The sequence below is a fragment of the Ahaetulla prasina genome, chromosome 1 (assembly GCF_028640845.1).
Source record: "Ahaetulla prasina isolate Xishuangbanna chromosome 1, ASM2864084v1, whole genome shotgun sequence".
Lineage (NCBI taxonomy): Eukaryota > Metazoa > Chordata > Lepidosauria > Squamata > Colubridae > Ahaetulla > Ahaetulla prasina.
In genome coordinates, this window is record NC_080539.1 from 84,505,924 (window position 1) to 84,526,112 (window position 20,189).

The window sequence follows — 20,189 nt, forward strand, 5'->3', positions numbered from 1 at the left end:
ATCACTTACAAGCACAATCATTGTTTTTCATTCTGTTTAATATATGCTTATCCTCTCAGCTGTGCAAATACACTCAGATCTACTGTTATTATTACATCTTAGAAGGAAAATCTGCCAGGTGCTAAGGAGAAATGAAAATATAATCTGAACTAAGGTTTATCCAAACGGAAAATCATAGGCTTGCGAACATTTTCATTAGAGACAAGAGATATCTCCAAGAAATTGAAAGTAGTTAAAATTAACTGATTCAGGTACAGAAATTTGATGAACAAATTTCAAATTTCATGGGTTAATGATCTGGATTTAGGAGATGTAGTGAAAGAACCGGTGTCATGGTCAGAGCATGTATGCCTGTTATGGCCAAACCCAATGCATCGAACCACTCCAGACCTAGCAGAGAGGGGAGAATGCCATCAACAACTATGATTCTAAGGCGATCGTTAAAGTTCTTATATTGAACTTGAAAATACCCGGAACCCAAAATGGGAATGTGATTACCTTGGTAATCACGAAGCTTTAGTCGAGCCCGATCTAATTGGTGTTTTTTAAGGGAGGGCACTAAGCGGGAAATGGTGTGCCACGCTATGATAGACACAGAAGATCCCGTGTCAATCTCCATTCTACACGGTTTATTCTCAATATGGACTGTGAGGAAAAATTTTTTCCTAAGTCCTGACCTGGCATGACTTACTCTGGTTTCCCCCTGTTCTGTGCCCCGGTGAATAGAGAAACAATCTTCCTCAATCCGTTCAGCCCTATCTCGCTGCCGTGCATCACGATTGGGTCTCACAGGGTTGAAATTAGTATGCTGTTTTGCAGGGTTGGAAATTGAGGGCAGCGTGGCCCTACAGACTCTAGCGAGGTGGCCCTTCTTGCCACAACGCCGACATTCCACGTTCTTAAATTTACACAAAGAACGGTGGTGGTTTCCTCCACAACCTAAGCATGGATTCTGTGGCTTTTTTTCCTCTGTCACCCAACCCTTCCTAGAACTCGAATTAAGACGGCTTATCTCTTCCTCCTCCTCTGAGAACTGATCAGAAACCATCTCCTGCTGATGCACTGTGGCTGGTTTAGCAGCTGCAGCAGTGCTGAAAGGCTTCCTTATTTCAGAAGCCGACTTAGCAGACAGTTCTGAGGCTTGAGCCTCATCTATTGCAGTTTGAAAAGTGATATCTGTTCTGGCCAGTAGGCGGCGCTGCAATTCGATATCCCTGATACCACAAATAAATTGATCCAGAAGGATATCCTCCAGGTCACTAAACTCACAATAAAGGGCAGCCTTCCTTAACGCTGCTGTGTATTGACTTATAGACTCTCCCTCATTCTGGTACCTGTGCCTGAAGGCATGGCGCCTGGCTACTCTTGAGGGCAAGGGAGTATAATGTCCCTTCAGCTTATCTAATAACACCCCCCATGGTACATCCTGAACATTTTGAGGCGCCAACAGCGCTCGGGCTGTTTCAAACATGTCATGCCCACATATACTAAGGAATACTGCTAATTTCCTGTCATCGGGAAGTCTCTTGTAGTCATTTGCGGCCAGGAAAATATTGACCCTGTCTACAAAGCAGTCCCAGGATTCCTTCGCCTGATCGAATGGAGCGAATGTGGAAAGAGTGGCCATTGATCAAGGAGACTTGCCTGAGGTAATTTAGTCCTCAATGTCTTGTTGCCTTGGCTCTGCTCTCTGGCTAGCTCTCATGAATGGCTTTGTTCCCCTGCGATCTCCGCTAACAAAATCCTCGTCGCCAGTGTTGTATTTGCAAAACAACAGCAAGAAGTGAGGCAACGCAGGAGAACCATTAACAGTTCTTTTATTAACTACAAACAATTAACTGAGGTGAGCAAGCGAGCAAGCTCTAAACTGACAGCCCTTTTATATTGGAGCTGTAAACAGCTCAGCCAATAGCAGCTCCTTAATTCTCCCGCCGGCTATAGCATCGGCGGTTAACCAATCAACTGCTGGTTACTGGTCATGTGTTCTCCAGCCGAACACAACAGTCAGAATCTTTTAAAAGCATTTTTTACAACCTCCTCAGCCGAAGAGGTTGTAGAAAAAATGCTTTTAAAGGGTTCTGATGATCCCAGCTGAGCCACGTGATCATCAGAGGCTTTTTTTTTTCGGCTGAAGAAAAAATGCTTTTAAAAGTAAAAAAAAAAAAACCTCTGATGATCGTGTGGCTCAGTGGGGGTGGGGGCAGGGATTTTTGCTACCGGTTCTCTGAACCATCTGCTGCCATTGCTACCGGATCGAGTGATCCAGTCCAAACCGGGAGCATTTCACCCCTGCTCCACATCATACTTCTTTTTTTACAGAGTGTAAAATAAACAGAATGTTAAGACTTTTCAGCTTCCCCCCTCACATTGCCCAAGATTTCCCAAAACAACAACCAGCAATTATGATCTGTGATCTTGTTATTTTTAGCGCTATTTTCAGAATTTTGTGTTTTGCAGGCCAACATACTAACTTGGTGCTTTTAAGAAAGGTTGGACTAGAAGCCCCATGATGGTCATTCTGGCTTGAGAACCTGGGGTTCAATATAACAGATTGAGGAAGGCTCAATCTAGAACAGATAAAAAATCTATTCTGTTTATTACTGTAAAGCAGTGGTTCCCAACCAGTGTGCCGCGGCACTAAGGGGTGCCGTGAGATCTTTTGAGGGTGCCGGGAACTTTTGAGCTACGGAGATTTTAAATATCTATTTCCTTATAAGGGTGCCGGGAACTTTTGAAAGGCTTTCCAAGGGTGCCTCAAACAAGAAAAGGTTGTGCCTCAAACAAGAAAAGGTTGGGAACCACTGCTGTAAAGTTTTAAAAGTTCAGTTGATTCTGTAACTGCATTCAACTGCCAAAACTCATTTCAACTGTTTGCAGCACTGATCTCATCACATACTCTAAGCAGGTTAATTTTAAATTCCTCCTCTAAAATACTTATAATTTAGATTATCACTTACACTGAATTTACTTTTGAGGACCTTTAAGAGCCTGAACAAAGGGCAAACCTGAAAACTATTATTACTTCTTCATCGAATTAAAAAAGACATATATTTTCATTAATAACTTACAATTTAGAAAGTGTCATTTTCTTCTTTTACAGAAGTATTATAATTTTATAGAAAGCATTTAAATATGCACCCTTCAAAGTAAAATTCAATACTTGTTTTGTCTGAGTGACAAAAAATCTTCAATGCTTTCATCACTTACAAGCACAATCATTGTTTTTCATTCTGTTTAATATATGCTTATCCTCTCAGCTGTGCAAATACACTCAGATCTACTGTTATTATTACATCTTAGAAGGAAAATCTGCCAGGTGCTAAGGAGAAATGAAAATATAATCTGAACTAAGGTTTATCCAAACGGAAAATCATAGGCTTGCGAACATTTTCATTAGAGACAAGAGATATCTCCAAGAAATTGAAAGTAGTTAAAATTAACTGATTCAGGTACAGAAATTTGATGAACACTAGTTGGTAGCAAAGTGTTTTCTATTCTCTTTACTGCTATCTAGTTGCTACTGCAATTTTTGCAGGCCTGATCTATTAGTCTAGAGAAAACATTAAAAGAATACAACAGTTTTAAGACAGATAACTATAGAAAACTCATAAGAAATTGTCATTTTCCAGAGCAAAAGTGTGGTTGAGGGGACCTGCACATTTTACTATGAACACCCTTCCCTATCAACAATATTTCCTGCAGAAAACAAATGGTGTTAAAGTCTTAGCCTGGAAAAACCAATCAAGAATTCAGAAAAAAGCCACATAAAAGGTAAAAAGAAGAGATTTTCACAGATCCCTCTTGAAAACAAGTGGTTCAGAAATATTTATGGAAAAATATACATGTTTAACACAACTTATTCTGTCCTATTAAAATAGCTTTTGCAGAATTTAATAACTTAAATGTTTATTAGCTTAACTTAATCTCTTAGAAGATAATTGCTGTTTGTCCTAATCAAAATGAGGGCACCGTAAGTGAGGTTCAAGTCACAATTAACCTTCTCTTGGGTGATGCCTATCTTATCTCGTAGAACTGCTATGAAGATAAGATGGGAAAAATTTGAGGGGTTTATTTATTTTATTTATTTATTAGATTTTTATACCGCCCTTCTCCCGAAGGACTCAGGGCGGTGTACAGCCAGAATAAAAACAAAATATATACAATTTAAAACAACATTTAAAAAGAGCAAATTTTAAAGGCTGATTATTAAAATTTAGATTTAAAATTTAAAAAATATTAAGAATACCCAATTAAAATTCATCAATAATTATGCCAGTCCCGCTTTAATGAATAAATATGTTTTGAGCTCACGACGGAAGGTCCGAAGATCAGGCACTTGATGCAGGCCAGGGGGAAGTTCGTTCCAGAGCGTCACTGCCCCCACAGAGAAGGCCCTACTCCTGGGGGCCGCCAGCCGACACTGTTTGGCGGACGGCACCCTGAGGAGACCCTCTCTGTGAGAGCGTACGGGTCGGTGGGAGGCAAAGGGTAACAGCAGGCGGTCTCGTAAGTTCTTGGTGCTCTTTGAGCATGGTTGTTTTTTTGGAGACGTTTCACTATCCAAATTAGGTAACAGCATCATGATGTTACCTAGCTTGGGTAATGAAATGTCTGCAAGAAAACAACCAAGCTCACAGAGCACCAAGGACCCTTCATTTCAACCCTGAGCTCTAAACATTCTCCTTTATGGGGAAAATTTATTTTCACAGCAATTATGGAAGCCACAATAATTATGCCAGCCACCTTGAGCTCCTGGAAAAAAGATGACCTTGAGAAATAAAGCAAATGTGGCTGTTTGTCTAGCCCTGGAACAAGTGTCAGGGCTCCAAATAACACCCCCAACGATAGAAGACTCTGAGGCTTGAAATTCCTCTTGCATTGGGCCTTCAGGCCTGACAGCAAGTCTGTTAGCAATCAAGAGTCCACTCTTCTCAGGACTGGTATGCATATATCGGTGCTGGGTGCTGTTTCTTGAAGCTCTACAATTAGCCAAAAAAATTATTTTTTTAATGTGTCTAAAAGCTACTTGGGACAAAACAAAGCAAGCTGACATAGTCTAAAAAGGCCCAGATGGTAACAATGGTACAGCAAAACAGATAACTTTGATTGACTTATTGATTATAGTTCAAGAATTGTTGGCTCTTAGCACACATACGGTAGATAGATTTTCTCCAAGCAATCTGTCCCTAACTTGATTCTTCCAGAACTTCCAATGGTGCACCCATTGCTACTGTAACTGAGGGGGCAACTTCACTCTGCAGTTAAGAACAAAAAAACTTTTGTTCCCAAATCAAACCAACATCTTGTACTGAGACCATAAAGCAATATGAGTTCACCATAGATTCAGAAAAATGGGCTGTGAATGTAACTCACCTCCAATAGCATCCTGAACAAAACAGATACTATCAGCTATACTGGCAACTAATTACTGAGCTTCAGCTTAAAAACAGAGGTAAGTTACTAAATAAAATAAAATGTTTTCAACTAATGTATCCAGTGGCCATTTCTGTGCCATCAACCATATTATCATGACCAATACATGAAAAGACTACCATCCCCCCCCCAAAAAAAAAGCATCCTTCCAAACAATAAGCGTCTGTCAGGTTATTGCTCCATCAAATCTGTCAAATGTGCCTTCTCTTTGCGCTCCAGGACAAAATGACACATTATGTAAAGGTCAAATGGAAAAAAGTCCCTTCCATTATACTCTCTTGCTAAGGGTTGTGTCACCCAATAATTGTTGCTAACCGATTCTGTGGGCGTAGTTTGGTGGGTGTGGTGTGGCTTGGTGGGCATGGCAGGGGAAGGATACTGCAAAATACATTACCAATATTATATTAATATAAAATTATTACTTTATATTAATATTAAATATTTATTTTATATTTAAAACCATATGATGATAAGGGCAATGAACATGTTATTATTATTAAATTACCCTACAAAAAATTAGTGTTTATTTCCAAATAAAAGTATATATTAAAGTGAACCGAACTGAATTCAGTGAAGAAAACTACACATTTCAAATGTTTCTTGTTTTAAGAAATCGAAAACCTCTTTCATTTGATGTATGATCTTACTAATATGTAGAAGTAATTCTGAGTTTTAAAATTGTTGGAGAGAAAACCAACTGTAATGTTATGCTTCATAATCGAGGTTAATATCCATGATCCCATAAATACCAAATATAAAATTACCACTCTGCACTACTATATCTGCCCATCCATATCCTTGTTTTCTTATGGTTTAATCAAACAGACAAGAGACTTTCTATATCAATAAATAGGGATATTTCCCTAAAGTCATCAACATATGAAGACAACATTGTGTCATCAACGTATATCATTATAGGAGGTTTTTTTACATTTTAAGAATACTATTTACAGCTACTGCAGTTTGCTGTTAAATGGAAACTGGTGTAAGGATCTGGTACATTTTCTATCCTATGAAAGACCTTTGATTAGACAGCTAAGCAGGGGTGGGCTGCTTGGGGTTCACAGGGGTTTGGGAGAACCTCTAGCTAAGATTCTGTGCAGTTTGGAGAACCCCCAAATCCCACTCCTGGCTGGCCCCGCCCATCCTGCCCCGCCCTGCCCACCCCGCCCCTCCCAGGAGTCCCCACATGGCCTGTTTTGGATGCAGGTAAGTGCAGGGCGCACACGGAGTCCTGGGGAGGGCAAACATCAGGCCTACCAGAAGTTTGGGAAGGCTGGAAACGGGCCTGTTTCCGGCCTCCAGAGAGCCTCCAGAGCCTGGGGAGGCCATTTTCGCCCTCCTGGAGGCTCAAAGAAAGCCTCCGGAGCCCGGGGAGGGCAAAAATGCCCCCCCCCACCATGTTAAGCCACACCCACCATGGCCACGCCCACCCAGCAACCAGGCAGCGAACCCCTTGCTAAAATTTTTGAAGCCCACCTCTGCAGCTAAGTATCATGCGTGCAGCTCCAGCACCAGCCAAATTAAAACCATTTTCTCCTCTGATTTATCAAGGTGAAAGGATGACATTTTCCTGAGAAATTTGCTGATTTTATGAGTTCTTTTATAATTGCATTTGCAAAATTTCACAATACCTCTGAAATAATATCATTATTCTTTATTCTTGAGCCATAATCAAGATTTCCCTGTGGACATGATTAAATAAAATATCTTTTCCAATAAAGAAAATGTCTGTGGAAGAAACATTTTCAAAGTGGTAATGTTTAATAATTAGGTATTTTAGTTTAAGATTTTATGGTGCTGAGCACACCAAATTTCAAGCGGATTCAAGTATTTCGGATGCCCATCACCTATTACAGGTTAGGATACCAATTGCTATCTCCACACTTTTTTTTCTTTTTAAAAAAACAAACTCCACACAGAACTCTGTAAACTTTAACATGGATGGCTTTTTTGAGAGAGAGAGAGCATATGCACCAAGACAAATGTGTCCAGTCACACTTGGCCAATAAAAAATTCTATTCTCTTCTACCATTTCATTCATTGCAGTGAGTTTCAATAATTTCATGCTCATTGTTAAGGTTATTTGTACAGAATTCTTTATTCCTTTAAAATAAAATACGCCATCAGGTTTGCAAACTTTTTTTGTATTCATACAATTGCATCATCATAGCCTAAAAATAAATTGGGATAAAAGAAATCCTTGCTGATTTCTGACCCTGGTTGCTTGCTTGCAGATGTTTCATTACCTGGCCAGGTAACATTATCAGTTCAACTCTGAGCTATACATCACTTGGATAAGAATATCCATTTAAGCAAGGACAAGATCAAAATACTCCATGTAAACTCCATATCATATTACGGATCATTCTGTATCTAGGCTGAAGCAGAAGTAAGATTTCACTATTTAACATTTCAGGAAAAAACAATGCTAGCAATCAAGCTTATTTATTTATATGATAGCCTGCATGAAACTTAGCAGTGGGAATTTCAATCTAAATTCTTTCAAGCTGTGAGCTAACATCTCTAAATTGTAAAGTGTAAATATCAAAAGTAGTAAAACTGGTAAAAGAATCCTAGCAATTTGCAGGGGACAATATAACCAACTTTGTAAGGCACAGCAATTACATTTCTGGAGTAGTACGATCCAAAATACAACTAAAATAAATCATTTTAGCATTCTATTGCTACCTGGTTTAGTATCTGTATGACCTCAAAAGCAACCAGGGACACCTGCAGGAGAGTCAAAAAAACACAATCAGTGCTTCATATTTTTTTTTACGATTGTGAAGTCATGGATGTCTTTCCTTTTTTCACCCATTTATATCTCCTGAAGAGTACAATATGAGAAATGTTATTGGGATCTTCCTTCTCAAAACTGTATCCCACCAACTGCATTCAGCTACTGAGTGATCAGAAATATGATTAGATGTACCTAAACCTTCAGTTTTTCTTCCAATAGAATTCAGCCCTGTAGGCTACATCAGCATACATAGAAACCCACGAATATATTCTCAAAATGTATCAATTATTTATCCACCTGTTAGTTTATATATAGAACTTGGAAATCATGCCCAAAGTTCACATATCTATATATATAAAAGTGAAAACCACTCACACATTAATCACAAAATCTCCAGAACCGTAAAGCCTACAAACTTGAAATTTGCCATGTATGTTCCTCTTGGCTTCTAGGTGCTCACTAAGAAAGGATTTTTTGAAATGACCATCAGAGCATTAGTATTTCATATATTATTATAACACGCTCTGATGCTAATTAGTTATATGTTCTATTCCCTCTCCCAACTTGAAAATAACTCTGGAGAGAATGGTATAGCAATGGACAGGCTTCTGTGGGGCAAGCCTCATGGAGACAAGGGGCTAGAAGGGGATAGGATAGAAGACATTTCTGTGGAGCAAGGCTGAAGGAGAGAAGGGGAGAGGAAAGGCTTCTTTGGGGCAAACCTGAGGGAGAGAAGGGGATAGGAGAGGATCTATGGGGCAAGCCTGAGGGAAAGAAGAGGAGAGGAGAGGACAGAAGAGGCTTCTGTGGGGCCAGCCTGAGGAAGAGAAGGGGAGAGGATAGGAGAGGCTTCTGTGGGGCCAGCCTAAGGGAGAGAACTAGATAGATAGGAGAGGCTTCTGTGGGGCAAGCGTGAGGGAGAGAAGGGGAAAGAAGAGGCCGATCATAACTACTCATTAATTTTCAAACTCTAAATGTCTATTTATCAAGCCCGATGACATAGTTTCGTAGCAGATCATGGGTATTCAGCTAGTTCAGAAATAAAGACACTGTAACTGGAGACTCTGTTTCCCTCAAGATCACTATGATATGAGCTATATATAAAGAATACACTGTAAAATAAAAATATTTAACAGCAGATGAAATAAATCAATGCTGTAAATAATTTACACAACCAAGACAATGTTTACTTGCTATAAAAAAATTGCCCAGTTTTCAGAAGATAAAAATGTGATTCTGAGATAACTGGAGAAGGATCCACTAAGAGATGGATAAGCCAAGGAATTATAACATATAGCCAAACCTAATGAGCTACAGTGGCGCAGTGGTTAGAATGCAGTATCGCAGGCTAATTCTGCTGACTTCCAGGGGTTTGATCCTTACCGGCTCAAGGTTGATTCAGCCTTCCATACTTCCAAGGTCAGTAAAATGAGGATCATTGGGGGCAACAGGCTGAGTCTTAGCTTAGAAAGGCTAAAGTATTCTGAAGTGGTATAGAAGTCTAAGTGCTATTGCTAAACTCTCCTTAAATCAGACAATAAGTGCTGCAATTAGTCATGTGGTTTACCTCAGAGGCTATCATTACTATACAGGAATTCATGAAATGAATTTGTTCCTTGAGTTACTCTTCATTTTTAGAGAGTTTTTACAACAATCAATAGCCTACAGAAGCAACAGCAGCAGATGTAAAAGACCAATTGTTCTTTGACTACTGCTAATTTTGCATATAACGCTAAACCACAATATACTGCATTTGGTTTTGCTTTAAATGATTTTTTGAACCCAATCTCTGTGGTTTGCAAGCTATAATTTATAAATTAGGGCAATATGTGGCGCTAATCAAATTTAGTTAAGAAATCGTGGTTTGTCACTGTACCTGAACCAGATATCAGGCTCCTGACATCGTCTCTCCTTATTTATTTGTTTAGCAAATGGCATTATCATACATAGACTAGCAATATATACTAACATTTTTTTCCTAATTTTTTCTATATGCAGCTTTTTCCTGGCAAGAAACCTACCATTTGTTCTTACCTCAAAACTGAAGCAGTGGCATAGCATATAAATTATAACCCTTTTGTTTTTACATATTCCCAGATATTAACCACTAGACTTTTGCAAGGCTGATATTATCATTCATTCGTCCATATTCTCTCTCCCTCTTTCTCTCTCTAATTAAAAAATTAAAAGATGGCATTTTTATAGCACTGAAATTCCTATCATTAGAGAATTGCTGAAGCATTTCATAATAGAATCCGACTGTTTTAAAAAAAATAGATCATAATAAAGAATTTTCCAGCTAGAACTATCTAGACTACAAATAAGGGTTGTTCAATTAATTTTATTTGAAAAAGAAAGTGGGGGAAGGAGGAGTCACGAAACTATAAATAATAGTACTCTGAAGTGGTATAGAAGTCTAAGTGCTATTGCTAAACTCTCCTTAAATCAGACAATAAGTGCTGCAATTAGTCATGTGGTTTACCTCAGAGGCTATCATTACTATACAGGAATTCATGAAATGAATTTGTTGCTTGAGTTACTCTTCATTTTTAGAGAGTTTTTACAACAATCAATAGCCTACAGAAGCAACAGCAGCAGATGTAAAAGACCAATTGTTCTTTGACTACTGCTAATTTTGCATATAACGCTAAACCACAATATACTGCATTTGGTTTTGCTTTAAATGATTTTTTGAACCCAATCTCTGTGGTTTGCAAGCTATAATTTATAAATTAGGGCAATATGTGGCGCTGATCAAATTTAGTTAAGAAATCGTGGTTTGTCACTGTACCTGAACCAGATATCAGGCTCCTGACATCGTCTCTCCTTATTTATTTGTTTAGCAAATGGCATTATCATACATAGACTAGCAATATATACTAACATTTTTTTCCTAATTTTTTCTATATGCAGCTTTTTCCTGGCAAGAAACCTACTGTAATGTATTACTGTAAGTTTTGGCGGGAGTTTTAGGCGGGAAATATCTCGTTTCTGATTGGATGCAGCCTCAGGCTGAAGTGTATATAAGGAGAGGTTTTTCTCCAGAGTTTTGCTGGGTCACACTATATTAAAGAGCTGTTGTCACTAACCTGGTCTCCTGCCTCGTCAATACCCAAACTTAACATTGGCGACGAAGGTGGGATATTGAGGCAGAGCACCAGAACAGAGCTGAACTCACTACGAGAATCAAACCCAGCAAGGTGACGGCGAATGCAGCGATGACCGGCTACACGCCACCCACTCCGTTTGACCCTGCCCAGGAGACATGGGGAATATATATGACCCGTTTCGAAAGTTTCCTGGAGGCAAACGAGTTACAGGGAGTCTCCGACAACCGCAAACGGGCTTACTTCATAAGCCACTGTGGGTCAGCAGTCATCGCCGCAGAAGCCCTAGCGGAGCCAACACCGCTACCCTCCGTATCGTGGCAGACCCTTCAGACCCTCCTGAAGAATCACTACGCACCAGCCCCGCCCAAATACGTTCGACGGTACGAGTTTGGGGAGCGCAGGCAACAAGAAGGCGAGTCTATCAGCGACTACATGGCAGCCCTGAGACAAGCCTCCAAGCATTGCGAGTACCGCGATCTGGACGAAGAGCTGCTGGAACAACTTATACGGGGGGTCAGAGACATCCGTTTGAGGAGACGGTTGCTAGCCAAGAGCAACCTGACATTGGCAAACGCCTGGACGAAGCCAGAGCCCATGAGATGTCCAACCATGCAGCAGACACCTTACAAAGCGACTCACGCCGATGGCGGGCGCAAGTCGAGCACAGTCCACCACGAAGAAACCTATCGTGAGTCAACCAGCGAAGAGGAGGAAGAAGTCCACTACACCGGAAAATCGACAAGGGAAGACCCGGAGGAATGCGGAAGTTGCGGGGGGCGACATCAGCGCCAAAGATGTAAGTTCAGGGACGCCATTTGCCGGCGGTGTGAAAGGAAGGGGCACCTGGCTCAAGTCTGCCGAGCACCCCAACCTTCCCGCCGAAAATTCAAATCCGCCAATCAGAGCGGCTCTGGGTCAGAGCTGCAAACCCACATTCCGCCGAATTTCAAACCAGCCAATCAGAGCGAGATCGGCGAGGCGACCGCGATTGGCCAGGAAAGAAAGAGCGCGAAGTCAAACCGAATGACTGTTACCATAGACCACGCAGCTACCCGCATCGAAGAAAAGATCTTCACAAACCCGACAATTGAAGGCGTACCGTGCCGACTGGAAGTAGACACAGGATCAGCTATCACAATCATGTCCTGGGACACTTTTGTGAAAGCCTTGCACATCGCAAAGCGCAAGCTACAGAAACAACGGCTCCGGGTGCAGGATTACCAGGGCAACCGCATCCCTGTTCGAGGGACAACGACCGTCCGAGGTCAAGCACGGGACATACGAAAAGACCCTGCCCATCACGTTAGTCGAGGGAACCTTGCCAAGCTTGCTGGGGCTAGACTGGTTCCGGGCGTTGGGAATGGGGTGACTGGCGTCCACCGAGCGGATGCAACCTGCAAACGCCCTACTGGAGGAATTCGCAGACGATTCGAGGACCGTTTAGGCAAGTACAAGGGGACCCCTATCTCCTTCAATTTAGACCCCCAAATAGCTCCCATTAGGTTAAAGGCAAGGAGGGTTCCTTTTGCACTCAAACCTAAAATCGACAAAGAGTTAGATAAATTAGTCAGCCAGGGGATACTAGTGCCAGTTGACCATGCCAAATGGGAGACGCCAATCGTCACCCCTATAAAACCAGACGGGTCCATAAGGATTTGCGCTGATTACAAGGCTACCTTGAACAAAGCATTGCAAAAGAGCGCCTACCCAGTTCCAGTAGTGCAACACTTATTGCACTCACTAGGGCACGGACAAGTTTTCGCCAAATTAGACTTGGCACAAGCGTACCAACAGCTACCTTATAAAGGATGGAAGGCTGAGTCAACCTTGGGCCTGGTGGGATTCGAGCCTGCAGTAATTGCAGGCTACTGTGTTTTAATAACAGGCTATCTTACAGCCTGAGCCACCACGGCCCATGATTTTATATGCCACTCATTTCATGATTTGAGGAGACTCTGAACGGCTTTAATATAATCAAATAAAGAATTACCAACGTCTAATCAGGCAATCTATTTATTAAAATATTTTGGGTGTGCTGATTATATACCTTCTTTTAACTATCATAAATATTCATGAAGGTAGATTAATTCAATCTCTAAGTAATATAAACACTCTTGGAAAGTTCAGAATAAAATAGATTTCCTAAGAAATCTAAATTACCAAATGGTAGCATACCATTATCCAAAGTGTGTATCAGTATACTGCAAGATGTGGGCAACAGTATCTTAGGAGGCAATGTAGTACCTTGTTGTGACCGAGGCTCACTTAGGCTAAAAGACACAATTAGTCTTAAACAACTCTATTTTATTATAACAGCTGGGAATTACTTCATTCCCAGCTTAGTCCAAATTAATTCCAAAACAAGTCCTTCAGAAAAAGTCCTTCAGCCTTATCACAAACCTTTGTCTTCTTTGGCACCCTGCCAAAGGCTTTTCTTTTCTGAACATGGATTTCAGAAACAAGAGATGCTGACTAGAAACAAATGTAGCAATGTTGCTTTCCTAAAAAGAGCCCAAGAGCCATTGCTGCTCTTTTAAGCCTTATGGGAGGAGCCAACCATCTCCTGGCCTTACTCTCGAGTCATCCTTTTTGCTTTAGCTACTCTTGCCTTCTGGCAGCTCTTCACATGCGTGCACTAGGAACAGGCTCCTCCTGTTCCTCTGCCTCTCTGCTGTCTGCCTTTGGAAGCTCTGGAGTCCGTGCATTGTTCCCAGATGGCCCTGGCCCCATCTCTGCTTCCAATGCAGAACCCTTGTCCAGGCCTGACTCCAGGACTGGGCCATTGTCCTCCCAAGCCTCCTCACTGTCCAACTCCACTGCCAGGTCCGCAGGCTGCTGGTGGACCACAACAGACCTATGGTAGAAATCTTAAATCTTAGTTTGCATAAAATACCTTGACTTTTTGGGGGGTAAAAGGGGGCTCTGGTTGCCTTTGTGGCATTCTCTGAAGTGTTCCAAAATAGTCTTTTCCATTGGCAGGGATTATAACCTCTAAGACTGATGGAGAATTACAACTTGGATGAGAAAAGGATTGAGTGCTAAGGAGTATGAATTACCAAAAGGAAAGGAAATGGCTATGTTGTATGTTTGTGAAACTAAGGAAAAGAGGAAGAATGTAAAAGAACTGAAGGGAAGTAGTCTGATCCCATGGAATATGTATATGAATGTGCTAGGAAGTAAAAGTATAGGCTCCATCATAAAAGGGTTGAAATAAAGCCCAAAAAGTAATAATCTGTACCAACTAGATTTTTGTTAGGGCAAAGGAAAGTAGAAATCTATAGGGTGATACCAGGATAATGGAAAACCAGTGATGAATTTGGGAAGAAAATGCAATGTTCAGAATGAATAAAATTCAGTGAGAAAATTATTCTATGGGTAACAAGAATAGGAAGGTGAAACAAAAGACTGTAGAAGATATGCTTAGATTATTTAGAAATCTGAGAGTAAGTATGCTGACTATTTGAAGAGTATTTGCTCAGAAAAAGACCTATTTCTTTTGCATATATGGGTTAAGCCTCCGCCTATTCATATAAATGTAAATGTAAAGGCACTGCATAGAAAGCAATGGTTTGTTTCAACTTTATAATGGAAGAAAAGAAGTATACAGGAGTGCTGAATAAGTGGCTCTTGGGAGGAGGAGGAGAAGGAGAAGAAGGAGGAGAAGGAGGAGGAGAGGAGGAGGAAGGGGAAGAGGAATGGGAAGTTGTTGTTGCTTGGAATTATATTACAGAGTGTCACAGAAGGTATTAAAGGGAAAGATGAAAAGAATGAAATTGTAAATTAAAAGAGGATATGCAATATATGTGTGTCGTGTGTGTATGTTTATATATATATATATAAATTGCTGTCAAAATTGAGGATGAAAGTAAAATACTGCATTATATGCATAGATAGAAAATATGTCAAAGAGTATCATATGTCAAAGAAAGCAAGAAATATTAAGGTTAAAACAGACAGAGAAAATATAGAGCAAATTTTCACAGAAGTAAAACAAAGTATAATGGACAGGGGTGACAAAGGCTAATCAAAGAGCACCAGCAAAGTGAACAGAGATAAACATGATAAAAATTTTGAGAAATGTTGGTGTAATAACCTGAAATTAAACTTGCTAAATGGTTCTTTGCTTGCTGACTATCCAGCAGAATTTTCTTATTGGTTTGCCTCTGATCCCTCCCAAAATAACAATTTTGCAAAAAAAAAAACAACCCACCACCTTTTATTCAGAATATTTTTATAGCTAGTATAGCTGGTGGTTGAATGATTTCCAGAAGTTTTATTTATTCAAGTTCCTAATGTATTATATTTCTTGATTTGACCCCTATTGTCATGGAGGAAAATGACCTTTGCCCTATCCAATGAAATGGGCACCCCAACTGGGAGAAATGATTTCTAACATTTTAAAATCTGATCCAGCTCAGTTGTCACCCGCTCTGGGGAGCCAATTTCAAGCCATCACTCTAACGCAATCTAGCTCCTTCAGCCTGCTGTTATAGCAGCCACAGCCTCAAAGACCAGAGATCAGATTTTTCACACAGAGAATTGGTTTGACTTAGATTGCCTCGAAGCTAAGAGACCTCTAACCAGGCTTTTTAACAAACCCATGAAGGATCCTTTTTATGTATTCTGTACATGATCTGTTACTACAAAAATGGTAGTGCAAGTAACTATGTCCCTAAGTAGAAAAGGAAATTATTTGGCATGGAACCGAAATGGGAGGCTAGGGGAAGTAGTACTTTAAAATTTTGTAGGAAATAATACTGATATATTAAAGCGTGGAATAGGAATAAATGCTGTTGAAGTTAGTGCTCAGGAAGAAAAGAAAAAAAGGAAGTAATCAAAAGTATAAAAATGTTGAAAAATGGTATGGCTGTGGAAGTTTCCAGTGTTTCACACTGAACACGAAATAAAACAAAAATAAGTGATGTTCCCTTCATTGTTTGATGTATTTATAAGTAAATTAATAAGAAATGCTTCTGGTGATGTTTTAGAGGCACCCTGACTATAGCAGGGGTCTCCAACCTTGGCATCTTTAAGATTCCCAGAGTCCACAAGTCTCTGGACTAGAGACAAGGTGCACATATTTCGTATACAGTATGGTATTAGCTATGAATGTGAATGATTTGCAAAAAATATTAGAAAGAAACTGTGCTAAAATAAGGAGCATGGATGTTATCAAAGATGAAGATAGCTCTTTTTGATGTGAAAAAAATAGGAATGAATTGCAAATTTTACATAGATTGTAAAATCAGAACAAATAGGTGAACTTCATAGAACAAAAAGCTGGTAGAAAACTATTAAGCAGCATTTAATCTGATAAAAGGAATGAATGTTTACCAAAAGAAGGAAAATAGCTGTGTAAGAGCTTGCTTCTGCTCCTTTTGTTTAAAAAAAAAGTATTTTTGGAAAGTAATCAGAATCTAAGTTATTCAAAGTATCCCTTTACAGATTTGTAAATAAACAGACCATGGTTCTGATATCAGTAGCCTTTAGCTTTGAATGAGGCCTACAGCTTATTCACTCTTCCAGATTATTCCATTGCTAGAACAGCACAGAAACTATTTTTTGAGGGCACGAATAGGTATTAGCCTTTCCCCGTGTCCTTCCCACTGCCAGATTGTCCCACTTTAAAGTGCAGATGTTCCTTTTAGGTAGTAACTTCAGCTGACATATTGTGATTAGCATATGCAGAAACTAGACACAGTTTTTAAAATAAAGAAAGGACATATAGGAAGAGGGTAATTTGAACCATAGAAATCATGGTCAAGTAAAAGGCCTTTCATCTATACTGCCTCTTATCAGCTCTTAATTCCACAACAAGGTTTCATTAATTTGAGTCCATTATAGATATCCTCATCATCATCCTCTTTTAATGACCCATAATCCTTTGCAGGGTGAAGTCTGGGCAACTGAATGAAGTTGAGTGTTTACTGGCTAGATGCCCTTCCTGTTGCCAATGCAGAGTGTTTTTCAGCAGATATATTCTTAGTGTGCCTAGAGAGAGAGAGAGATCAGCCTCTGCCTAGGATTGAACTCACAGCCTCCTGATTGTGAGGCGAGAGCTCCACCTCTAGGCCACACTACCACTTGAGTCTACTACAGATATGCATATGTAAAATGGAATAACTACTGTATGATAGGATTAAAAAATGTTTTTTCACATGATAAAGATCTTACTACTGAGGCACAGAAAACTTGATTGAGATGACACTGGAATTGACAAGCCATTTTCTTCTTAAACCTAGCTTGCGTAACTATTGGGCAAATTAAAAAAATATATTGTAAGTCAGCCTGAGCCATGAGGTTAATGAGGTTTTGCCCATCCACAACTGATTGTCAGAAACATACCTTTCTCATACTCGTCTTCAGCTACTGCTTTCTCCTGAAGCTTCTGAAGTTTTCTCATCAAAGATTTTATCTGTATCAATTAAAAGATCATGAGCAATATTCCTCTATGCTGCTTTGAAAAATTGTTACCTAAGCATTGTATATATGATCACAACAATCCAAAAGTTTTGATTTCATTCCATTTGGCCCATCCATTTCTGAAGACACTTCTGTCACCCCACCTTGTACAATCATCATACATAATTCAAGAGCACCCAGAGTAGACATAATGATATAATGACAGGATATATTTATATGAAGATTTGAAAAACAGATGAGTTTCCCATGATTCCCAAATTGGAAAAAAATCAAACATATGGCAGATTGCTTATCTTACCCATCTTGAGATTTGCAGGCTTCAACCAGGAAATCTTAAGTTAAAAATTAATTAATTCCATTTAGGTAAGGCTCATCAGCAGCAGTGATAATATTCTGAAAGATTGGATAGGTGACAACAATGGAGAAAAATATGTAGTAAGGAGAGTGGGAGAAAACTAAAATGAGATTGAAAGGAAGCAAATAGGCTCAAGATATTTGGAAGACAAGGCATTCAGGAACTTTGGGGTGCTCCATTATTAGAGGTTTTTAAGAGGAGATTGGACAGCCATTTTTTTCCAGAATGGTATATGGACTCCTGCTTGAGCAGAAGACCTACAAGGTCCCTTCTAGTTCCAGTGATGCTATTCGCCTTATTTATTTATTTATTTATTTATTTATTTATTTATTTATTTATTTATTTATTTATTTATTTATTTATTTATTTATTTATTTATTTATTTATTTATTTATTTATTTATTTATTTATTTATTTATTTATTTATTTATTTATTTATTTATTTATTTATTTATTTATTTATTTATTTATTTATTTATTTATTTATTTATTTATTTATTTATTTATTTATTTATTTATTTATAATTTAATTTAATTTCTATACCGCCCTTCTCCCGAAGGACTCAGGGCGGTTTACAGCCATATTAAAACACATAAAATACACAATATAAATCACAAATTTAAAATTATAAATAAATAAATTAATAAATTAAAAACACTTAGGCTAGTCCCGCACGATTAAATAATAAAGTCTTCAGTTCTCGCTTGAAGGTTCAGAGGTCGGGGAGTTGGCATAACCCCGGTGGTAACTCATTCCATAGGGCCAGTGCTGCCACAGAGAAGGCTGTCCCCCTAGGGGCCACCAACCAACATTGTTTGGATGATGGCACCCGGAGCAGGCCCGCTCTGTGGGAGCGCACAGGTCATTGGGAGGCTATCGGTGGCAGAAGGCGGTCTTGTAGATAACCCGGTCCTAAGCCATGGAGCGCTTTGAAGGTGATCACTAACACCTTGAATTGCACCCGGAAGGCTACCGGCAGCCAGTGCAGGCCACACAGGATAGGTGTTATATGGGAGCAACGTGGTGCCCCCTCTATTACCTGCGCAGCTGCATTCTGGACTAGCTGGAGCCTGTTCCTCCCCATCCAGACCCGCACGGCCTCAAGACACCGGTCCATCACCTCGACAGCTTCGCTGGGGTGGTTCGGGGTGGAAATGTACAGCTGAGTATCATCAGCATACAGATGATCATCAGCATACAGATGATAATCCACGGATAACCTCACCCAGCGACTTCATATAAATATTGAACAGGAGAGGCGAGAGAACCGACCCTTGAGGCACCCCACAAGTGAGGCACCTAGAGGTCGATCTCTGCCCCCCTGCCAACACCATCTGTGAACGGTCAGAGAGATAGGAGGAGAACCACCTATAAATGGTGCCCCCCACCCCCAATCCCTCCAACCGCTGCAGCCAGATACCATGGTCGATGGTATCAAAAGCCACCGAGAGATCTAACAGGACCAGGACAGAGGAACTGTCCCGTCCCCTGTCCCAAGCCCTCCAGAGGTCATCCACCAATACGACCAAAGCCGTCTCAGTGCTGTATCCATGTCTGAAACCGGACTGGAACGGGTCTAGAAAGACAGATTCCTCCAGGTATTGGGGAAGCTGATAAGCCACCACACTCTCAACAACCTTCGCCAGAAAGCGAAGGTTGGAGACTGGACGATAGTTCACCAATACAGCTGGGTCCAAGGATGGCTTCTTGAGGAGGGGCCTCACCACCGCCTCTTTCAAGGCAGTGGGGAAAATACCCTCCAACAAGGAAGCGTTGGTAATTCCCAGGAGCCAGCCTCATGTCACCTCCCGTGTGGCCAGTACCAACCAGGAGGGACACGGGTCCAATAAACATGTGGTGGGATTCAGCCTAGCCAACAACCTGTCCATGTCATCAGGGGTCACAGGATCAAACTCAGCCCAGGTAATAGCAACAAGACTTGTCTCCATCCCCTCGCCCGAATCTATCCAATCAGTGTCCAGTCCATCCCAGATCCGAGCGATTTTATCGGACAGATACTTTACAAAATCCTCAGCACGTCCCTGCAAGGGATCTTCCCGAGCCGCCTGCAGAAGCAGGGAGCGGGTCACCCTAAACAGGGTAGCTGGGTGATTATCTGCCAAT

The 20,189-nt window shown here is 40.4% G+C and overlaps 1 protein-coding gene across 1 annotated transcript in view; it reads right to left on the reverse strand.

Annotated features, from left to right (window-relative positions):
* Nucleotides 1-17,704, reverse strand: part of DISC1 (DISC1 scaffold protein) — a 176,551-nt gene extending 158,847 nt beyond the window's left edge. Inside the window, exon 1 of the mRNA XM_058166515.1 lies at nt 17,632-17,704. Within this exon, the coding sequence (XP_058022498.1) occupies nt 17,632-17,689 (58 nt within the window). The 5' untranslated portion in view covers nt 17,690-17,704. The remainder of the gene's footprint in view (nt 1-17,631) is intronic.
* Nucleotides 17,705-20,189: the final 2,485 nt, after the last annotated feature.